The sequence below is a fragment of the Trypanosoma rangeli genome, assembly GCF_003719475.1.
Source record: "Trypanosoma rangeli strain AM80 chromosome Unknown Tra_15.4_contig_00069, whole genome shotgun sequence".
Classification (NCBI taxonomy): domain Eukaryota; phylum Euglenozoa; class Kinetoplastea; order Trypanosomatida; family Trypanosomatidae; genus Trypanosoma; species Trypanosoma rangeli.
In genome coordinates, this window is record NW_021705811.1 from 44,722 (window position 1) to 54,201 (window position 9,480).

Sequence of the window (9,480 nt, forward strand, 5' to 3'; positions counted from 1 at the left end):
GGCAAGTAACACCACACCCGCCTCGGTTAGCGTTGATGCTGTGATTCTTCGCCCTCATGTCGCATCCGCTTCCTTGGTACTTCTCCATCCATCACGGTACTCTTCGCCTGCTCCGGCAGAGGTGATTCTGAAACCACCTCCTGACATGGGCGTGAAGTGCCGTTTATCTCCGCCTTCATGGCTGTCAGCAAGTAGCCACCTGCAGTGCTCATGTTTACTGTTGGATGTGACCGGTTCGGAAGGACCTGGTGGTGACGGTACCATGTCTCGAAAACACAAATGTTCACACAGTCGTTCCACAGCCTCGCAAATACGCCCGACAGGTCTTCCAGAAATTGGCTGAACACCACGATGTGACCGCCCAGAGCCAGAAAGGGCAGCAGTTCGTTAATTACACTCTCAGAGTCTGCGTCATTCACAATAATGAGTGAATCTGCTGGCCGCTCCTTTAACATGCGGCGGGCGTCAATCCCACGTAGCCACTGTGAGGGGTCCTCAATATTAGCCTTCCTTTTCCGATTGCTGTTTTTACTGAGCTTATCCTTCTCCGTTTCGGTCATTTTTTTTGTGTCGTCCTGATCTTGTTCCTCCTCTGTGCTCTCTATGCCAAGGAGAAAGGCATCATTGCGAGGAACCGCCTTCCAGAGGTCTCGGATGCGTGTGAGTCCCATCGCCTGCGCCGGAAATACATTGGGCTGTGCAACCTTGTCCATCAACTGTAGTAATATGCCGTCGTCCCCAAGGCGTGTGAGAAGCGCCGCCTCCAAGTGACCGTTTGTCTTATCGTACACGAGAACACGGCTACCACTATGCACATCACTGTGGTGTAGAATCAGCGCCAGGGTGTCAGCACGGAGCCGTATCGCCCGCGTCTTCTCTGGCTCCACATCCGAGGGGTTAATTGTTGGGAGGTAGACCTCTGCAAGGCCGTCGGGAGTGACGCGTTCCACCTTGTACAGTGTACCGTAACGCTTCTTTTTCTTTCGAAGATACTTTTCCTGAGAGTAGGCCGTCTTTGTGTGAAACGTCGAGCTCTTTTCCACCAGCGTGGTTAGAAACGCATCCACACCCTTCTCATGGCGCAAAGTAGCGGCCTCTACATTTGAAAGCATCTGATTTCGATTATCATCTACGAGGTGGCGGTTGTCGCGTGTGTCGTTAACACACTGCTGCAGGCTCGTGATATCGAGGTCGGGATACGCGTTTGTCGGGAGAAACACGCATTCTTTGGGGTCATACCGAAGCACCTCACCGAAGCGCAGGCCGGCAAGTTTCTCAAGCTGCACCATCCCGGAGCTGCCAAGGCGCAATTTGCTGTCCGCCTGCACCAACGCAATTCGCTTCAGGCCGCCGCCGGTAATAATGACGTGATCGCCCAGTGCAATGCGACCCTCCATCCGCAGTTGTTCCGTATCACGGTTGCAAGTCATGAGGCGCCGCCACACACTTTAGAATCGCGCCGCGACGATGACGACAAGCAACAACAAGAAGAAAATGAAAGAGAGAAAACCGCAGTCACAGTCAGTGAGGCAGGAAGAGGTTTGAAACATCCTCCGCAGCCGGAGATGCAAAAAAAAAAACCGCAGACATAGAGAAAAAAAGACGCTGAGTTGGCTTTCCCTCCCTCACCACCGTGCCCATTCCGCATACATTTGCAGCTTCCATTTTGCTTTATGACAACAATGCCTTTCGGCACGCGGCATGACACTCCACCACAGCGTTAGCGAAGATACGCTTGTCCAAATCGTCCTCCAGGTCGACCATGTCCTTCAATGCGGCTTTTGAGAGTAGCAGCATCGATGGTGACGATGACACTGTCTCGGCTACTAATTCCCTCGCGGAAGGATCACGAAAGCAGCGGCCATCGACGCAGAGAACGGCGCTGAAGTGCTGCCGAACGAGTTTCTCATAGACCTCACGCTCCCGGCAAATGGGATTGTCAAGAAGAAGTGTTTCGTCCGTGTCGTTAGACAGAGGTATCTCCCGCTGCAGAACAAGGCATCGAAGTTTGGGAAGCTGTGCTAACGGCGCAAGTGCTGTCGCCTTGCTCAGCTGGTTTCCCTCCAAGAGCACCTCCTCTAGAATTGAGCAGCGGTCAATACCAACGACGTCTTCAATTTCATTCTCAGAGACATTAATGTGGGTGAGCGAGTCGGCAAGAAGGGCAATGCCCTCAAGACTGGCGAGGCGGTTGCGTGAGAGATCCACACGCGTGAGCGCACAACAATTCACAAACCCGTCACTCAATAAACGGAGTCCGCGTGAGCGCAGCGAGACCTGGAAGATCATCTCCACATCGTACTGACGCGAGGCACGCAAAATACAATCCTCGGTCAGAACCCCATCCTCCGCCGTACCACCGTTCTCTGATGGCATGACTCTCAAAATGGCAATACACGAACCGTACTTGACCAAACAAAAACAAAAAGAGAAAGAGAGAGAAAAGGCGAGGTGGAGGGAAAGAAGAAAGCAAAAACGCATTCCCAATTTCAGTCAGTTTCCATGTTTATGCCAACACCAAAGGCAGGAAATGCCCCCTTTCTGTTGCCCCAGGTTCACCTATCAGTTATTCTGCAGCGTCTCATTGTGCGTCACATGCAGACATACAGTAGGTCCCTCTCTCTCTTTCTCTTCATTGAAACATTTCATGCACACTCCCCTCAACATTGCATTAAATAAATATATTTAAAAAAGGTGTTTAGTTCAATTCATCTGATACAAGGGATCGTCGCTTGTTAACGTAATCTTTCAGTCTCTTCTCCTGGTATCGCCTGCGCAGCAGAGTGGGCCTCATATGCCATGGTATTTCCGCACTAAACTCGTCACAAAGCAACTCCACTGATTCACGAAATGTCGCATTGGTCCGCAGGGCCTCCCGCTGCTCCAACGCTCGCATTGCCACAGCATGCACAGATGCCGTATAACCCATCTCCACCTCCACCGCCAGACGGACGGCGTGGCCCAATTGGGCCATGGTCATTCCATCCACGTGATGCTCCAACCAACCAAAACAGGTGACTGCCAGCCTTGAAGGAATAGGAACATCCAAGTCCACCGTGGCCTGAAGCAGTGTGAGAGCCTGCGACGTGTCCAGCCGTGTCTCACGCGTGCACTGCTCCTCCAAGGCTGTAAGAAGACGCAATACAAGGGCATCGTCCTGAAGACCAAAGGCAGCATGGCACTGCAGCATGCGAATCAAGGTACTACGCCTGCACTGATCCATCATGGACAATACACGAGTTCCAATGGTGTCAAGAAGGGATTCCAATGCCTCTGTAAGCTGCAGAGAAAGTACCGCAGAGAGAACCATCTCCATATCTTCTTGAGACATGACCTCCACAACTTCACCCAACAACGACATCATAAAAGGTTCATAATAACGAAACAGCTCCACATCCGATGAAAGAGCTTTAAAAGCAACGCAGCGACTATGAGCATCTGCTTCGCTACAGGTCTTCTGAAAGACATTCCCAAAGTGACCACGATCTAGCTTTACAAGATGCCAACATTTCATTCGACTGATGCATTGTAGAAGTCTGGAAAATTCACTAGAAGTCATCTTGTCACAGACTTTGATCAATTCAGCAGTCATCTCCTCTGCAGGCGTAGCCTGTGTGTATGCAAATCCCACGGTGTCCCTTTGTTCCACCAGTGTGCTTACAATCAACAAGCGATCCGCCAACGATGTATATCGCGCCCTTACAGCTTGTAAAATACAAATGACAGTCTGATAATCCTGGTTTGCTCCATCTGTTCCTGGGTCATCTCCCTTGTGTAATGGAGCTTGCTGAAGGGCGCCCTCAATCAACAGTAAGGCCAAGCCCAAGACAGTCCCCAACGGGTACGACACCGATGCAGGCGACGATGTTTTGGTACTCTCTTCTGCGTGCAACAATTCCCCAAAAAAAGCGTCTGTAATCTTCAGCCGTACTGTATAATTCAACAATTTATGTTTTTGCAGAAGACGACATAGCATCATGAGACTGTCCACGTCCGCCAATAGTGCCGGTAGCACGGCAGACACAACGCGCCCCGTGATAGCTTCCCCAATCACATCTGCAAGGGCGTCAGGAAAAGTCGCCAAAAAACTGGAAAGAGAATCCAGTGAGTCAATCTCCTCTAACACCAAAAGTTTGTCGCAGCAGCGTTCAACAAGCCGTCGTCGATAAGGTGGCACGTTATTTTCTGCCTCAGCATCCCCATAATTGAGATACTTTTGCAGCACAACAAGTGCAACATTGCGATCCATCACTGTTGCATTTTCAACCTCCTCCTCAAGCTTGCCCAACATCGATGCCAGCAGTTCCATGGGGATCGATTCATGTCGTAGGGCAAGTGCGGACAAAACTCGCGTGCACCATTGAAAGGTAAGCGTTGGCAAGTGTGCCTCAATTACCATCTTGGTCACTGCCATGGGAAGATTTCTCGCAACTCGCACAAAATCATTAAGATCCACGGAAAGAGCAATGTCGTACTTTTGAAGTTCCTTCATCACAATATCCTGCGCCGGCGGGTACTTCAGCGCAAGGTAAAAAAGTTCCACCTGCGTAAATTCCTTCAATTGATTCTGCAGCTGCAACATCAAATAGTCGGCAGCGGAAGGAGCCAAGAGAGTCAAGCGGTCTAATAAAAGCAAAGCCATATCCTTCATGTGCGCAGAGTTGAGATACGTTAGGGCACGAAACAGCAATTTTTCAACCTTTGCTAGTTCAGCTATGAGCTCCACATGGTTATCTGCTGCCGCCTTTTGTTCTTCCGTTGAAGGCGCGCAGCGAAGAGATTTAAGCACACGCTGGTTTCGTTCTTGTTTGGTAAGGAACCCCACAATAAAGCGCACGCTGTTCGCCACCACAGACGGCGCAGAGGAAGGAAAAAAGGCCGTCGACAAGTCATCGCCTAGCACATCGAGGCGACGCAGAAACAGCTTGAGTGCCTGGAAAACCAGACGCAGATTTGTCAACAGCAATATGTGTGGATCCCGCGATGTAGCTTTGGCATGCACAAGGAATGCCGTGAGGACAAAGTTCAAAATGCGACAGTCACACGTCGTGAGAAGGTACTCCAAAAGCTCCATGGAAAGGGGAGAGTCCATCGCAATGTCAAGTTTGCAGCAAAAAACAAAGTGTCCTGGTGGAGGAAAATGCAATATGCCCCTTCTTTCACCAGCCGGTGCCCCTGCACTCTCTATATCTCGTACGCGAGCAGTCAACTCAGACGCAAAGAAATCAGGCAATTTTACACCTGCACGCAACAGCAAAGAAAACAGCTCTTCAAGACGTTCTGGACTTGGGGCCTCAGTTTCAGTTGCCTCCATGTCCTCTTCCTCATGGGGCGGGGAAGCCTCGCCTTTGCCGTCATTGTGCGCCGTTATACATGCCATCTTCTGCTTCCGGGAAAGATGCATCACGTGATGGAGGTACTCCTGGATCCACAGCGTCACCGCCTCACGGATTCGGTCCGCAGACGTGCGCCACTCCTCACTCGCCAAAAGGTAGTTGACCGCGTGGATCACAAACACCGTAAATGCGTCCTCGGCGCTCAGCAACCCCTCAATATAACCCTGGCGCAACTTGAAGGGATTCAGTGTTTGCATTTTAAGAAGCAACTGCACCAACTCGCTATTACATACCCCGTGCGTGACAGCCAAGGGGGCCAATAACACCACAAAACGTATCGCTGAGGACGTCGATCTAGTACCATTATAGTGAATCATGCACACTACCAAATCGCGGCGACGTTCCACCTCAGACAACAATGATAGCGCCTCCACCACGCATTGAAGGGTGTTGATCATGCTACTGCCAGATTCAAGATCGAGTGCCTTTTCTCCCAGTGCAATCACAGCCTCTGGAGCACGTATATGAAATCCACAACCTGAGAGTTTTTTGAGCAGCGTGAGACGTTCCAGCGCCAACTTGGCTGAATCAGGCGGGGTGCTTCCGACCCAATCCACCTGCTCCACCAACTGAGCCAGATACGTTTGTATAGCATCTCTTTCAGCACTCGGCGCCAAATCCGCTAAGCGGGTCACAAATGTCGTCAAAATGCATTCCATTGCACCATTCAATACCAGCCTTAATGGTAATGGTGATGGTGATGTGGAGCACATTTCTTTTTCCAAGACAACTGCGGTGAGGCGTTTAAGCGTCTCCCACCGAAGGTAAACACCAGCACAACTAATGATATGTACAGCAGCTTTCTCTGTGAGACCTTCAGCCGCCACAGCATCCAAACAAGCAAGATACCTCGCCTCTTTGGATGCGGCAATGCTAAAAAGTTGTGCTACAAGTACAGGGTCGTCATCGGGAATCGGAACTTCAGCGATAATTTTCGTCTCGAGCATCCGTGCCTCTGGCAAGCGGACATTTGACACTGTTTGTAGCAAAGCAGGAAGCAGTTGCAGCTCACTCCTTGTGTAATGCGCGGGTTTTCTCCGTATGCGCAACAGATACGACAACATCTCCAGCCGGGAGGTAGGCGAACTAAATGCAATGTTTTGCATGATAGCCACACATTCTTGCATGGAGGGGGAATTGGCAACCTCCCCTCGTCCGACACACGGCAGTGGGGAGAAACCGGTTGAAGAGGTATTGTTTGCAAGAGCTAAAAGAGACTCCTCACATGTCTCATCCATTTTTTTAACCAATTGAGCAGCATGTCTCAGCACACGACGCAAAATAGCGTTCACAATCACCGTGTCGCCGGCAGGGAGAAACGTCTGACGGCGCTCCTCATCCACGATAAACAAAAGCGTGAGGCCAACATTCATAGCCACCTGCTCCTCCAGTTGAAAGAGTTTCCTCAGTCCGTCGCTACGCAACTGATACAAAATGGAGAACATGACTGCTGAAGGTAATTTCAACAATAACTTCTCAGCCTCGCCAAAAAAAGGGCTTTCTACACATGACAGACGATATATGCCGTATGCGCAACTTGTAAGAATAGAAAGAGGTTGCAACTCCAGCTTATCACTTCTATTGGCACGCTGAAGCAACGCCACGATTCTATTTGTAAACATGCTCACTTGCTGTTGAAACAACAGTTCCGTCCCTGTTTCAACTTTTTCCCATCCACTTCCCGCCGCTGCTTCCGCCACGGAGGCGGCAGCGGCGTCCAAACGACAAAGGAGTACCTCGCACACAAAACTGCATATAAGAAGAGATTGTCCGCACGTAAGAGTGTCTGAATGCTCCTGCAGCCACTGCAAGACGGCCTCATCACACTCTAAAGCTGACGACGAACACGCAGATACTGTCACCGTGTTTGAGGCACACCTCAATGAGAATGCCCGCGTAGCAGCCTGCTGGTGCGCGGCACACCAGTGAACAAGGGCGTCAAAGGCCTGCTTTTTTCTGTCTTTTTTCCGACGCCGCGTTGTCGGACGACACAGCACCCATATCCTTCCCACAAGCAGTTAATGAAAACAGCGAGGCCCGTGGAAACGTGTTTTTGCTGTCACTGCTCTGCACCTCCATGTGATCCAATATGGGCGCGTAGCGCGAGCCACAAAGCACAAAAGGAATTCTATTCACAGAAAGGCAGAAAAAAAACCGGCGCATCATCGTCAATGTCACATCAACCCACCTTTTTTTGAGTGTCTGCCTCCTTCTTCTTCTTGGTCCCTTCTTTTATTTTATTCCCTCAACACTTAAACAGCTCTCAAAAAAGCCACCCGTGCGTGTGTACGTCCGTGCGTGTGTTCCTGTTGAAGAAAAAGAAATGAAATGAAAAACATGGCAGCGTGTAGTGCGCATTTCAGCGGGTCGTACACTTCGCCTCACCTCCCTGTTGGCAAAATGAGCTTCAAATATTTTACAGTGGCGTTCAATTAACATCCCTCTCGTCCTCCTCGTTTCTTTTTCACTGCTTACACGACAACCCCGATGCGCGTGAGTGTGCACGTGAAGCAGAGAAGACTGCAAAAAGATAAAAATTAAAAAGGAGACTAGAAAAATCGTCTCACTCTTGTTGTACTGCCGTGAACAGTTTGGCTCTTGACGCTGCATGGCGATCTAAACAAAGCACCACCGACTCCAACTCCTGCGTGGTGCACTTACTTACATTCACCGATTTTGAGGTGAATGACGTGGCACCAGCCTCTGTCTCGCTACTCAGGTGCTTCTCCAAAGCATCATCTAACGAAAACATCGCAATGCCACTCTCACGGTACAACGCAAGAGATGCCAGTTGCTGGAGAATTTTTTCCTCGTCATCACCAAAGCGATTTTGCGCCGCCATCTGAGGCACTAACTGTGCCAAGTTGCAGACAGAGCGCCTCTCACCGAGTATGACGCACACCAGATCGTAGGTGGCCAACAGATGTTCCCGCTGTTGACGTCTAGTCACCAACTCCTGCTGCTTTGCGTCTAGCCCCATGACTTCCCTCCGCATTTGTGCAACAACGCATCGCAGCTTTTCCTGCGACAATGAAGCACGAAGCTCCTTTGATATTTGTGCCAATAGCTCTTCATCGTTAACTTCGCCGCCGTCATTCGCATCCTCGTCACTATTCGCCAGAGGGGACACGTTAGAAGTTGGCCTCCCAGCCACTGGTCGAGCATCATTGTTAAAAAAATGCCCTGTCGGTGTTGTCTCACCATCCAGCAAAAATTTCAAACAACTCTTCGCATCCCTCCGCCAACCTTCGCTCTGACCCCACCGCTTACAAAGAAACACCTCCGCCTCCGAAACTGATGGCACCGTCACACGAAGAAGTTTAAGCCTCACCACCACAATTTCTTTTGGAACCGTTGACGTCAGACCTGTTGCCTCACCGACAGCTTTCAGAGGATTCTGTAGCGCCTCCCCGCTTTGCTTCAAGACCACAAAGACTTGCAACCAGTCGCTGAATGCGGCTGCAGTCTCAATAATGTCGTTCAGCAGTACTGTAAATCCACAGTACCGCACAAGAGATTCAAGCCAGCGATCGTCTGCCGTTGCCGTGATACCTTGTTCAAAATGCAATACCCCAAGTTGCGCCTTTGTCACCAATGTGACCAAAAAAATACCGTGTACGACGGTTGCCAGGCGCTGAAAAGAAGACAATTTTCCATCGCATGGAGATGGAACTGTGATCACAGTGTCATTTTCCACAACGTTCAGCGGATGAGCTCCAAGTATCTTGCTGAGGCCCATTGAAACCGGTGCACGCTGCGCCCTTGCAACGACAGCAGCGCGCTTATTTTTGCCCCTATTGGTTGTGGAGGTGGTCTTTTTTGCAGCCCTTGTAGGTGAAGGTCCTGTTGCCTTTTGATTCCTCCATGGTGGCATCGCATATATGTATCTATCCGTGAATACGCCGATGCGTATGTGTGACAGCCGGCAAGTCAAAGCACGAGATGTCCCTGGTGAAGCTAACTGCAAACAAGAAACAAAAGGTCAACAGTACAGTAGGGTGGGAGGTCATTTCCGAATCACAAAATAAAAACGTCATGAATCCTCTCTCCCATGTTTCCCCTGAGTCTACAACAAAACAGAATC

The 9,480-nt window shown here is 50.3% G+C and overlaps 4 protein-coding genes across 4 annotated transcripts, besides 2 other annotated features; all 4 read right to left on the reverse strand.

Moving 5' to 3' along the window:
- Positions 1–26: 26 nt before the first annotated feature.
- On the reverse strand, positions 27–1,430 carry TraAM80_02861 (tRNA (adenine-N(1)-)-methyltransferase non-catalytic subunit; the record flags this gene model as incomplete). Its single annotated transcript, XM_029379851.1, has 1 exon — positions 27–1,430. One exon carries the CDS (start codon positions 1,428–1,430, stop codon positions 27–29), a length of 1,404 nt encoding a protein of 467 aa, XP_029240373.1.
- A 241-nt stretch (positions 1,431–1,671) lies between these two features.
- Positions 1,672–2,376, reverse strand: TraAM80_02862 (putative leucine-rich repeat protein (LRRP); the record flags this gene model as incomplete). The annotated part of the gene is made up of 1 exon (XM_029379852.1): positions 1,672–2,376. One exon carries the CDS (start codon positions 2,374–2,376, stop codon positions 1,672–1,674), a length of 705 nt encoding a protein of 234 aa, XP_029240374.1.
- Positions 2,377–2,413: 37 nt separating this feature from the next.
- Positions 2,414–2,445: a sequence feature (A-rich).
- Positions 2,446–2,698: 253 nt separating this feature from the next.
- TraAM80_02863 (uncharacterized protein) lies at positions 2,699–7,018 on the reverse strand (the record flags this gene model as incomplete). The annotated part of the gene is made up of 1 exon (XM_029379853.1): positions 2,699–7,018. One exon carries the CDS (start codon positions 7,016–7,018, stop codon positions 2,699–2,701), a length of 4,320 nt encoding a protein of 1,439 aa, XP_029240375.1.
- A 655-nt stretch (positions 7,019–7,673) lies between these two features.
- Positions 7,674–7,700: a microsatellite.
- A 259-nt stretch (positions 7,701–7,959) lies between these two features.
- TraAM80_02864 (uncharacterized protein) lies at positions 7,960–9,270 on the reverse strand (the record flags this gene model as incomplete). The annotated part of the gene is made up of 1 exon (XM_029379854.1): positions 7,960–9,270. One exon carries the CDS (start codon positions 9,268–9,270, stop codon positions 7,960–7,962), a length of 1,311 nt encoding a protein of 436 aa, XP_029240376.1.
- Between the last annotated feature and the right edge of the window lie 210 nt (positions 9,271–9,480).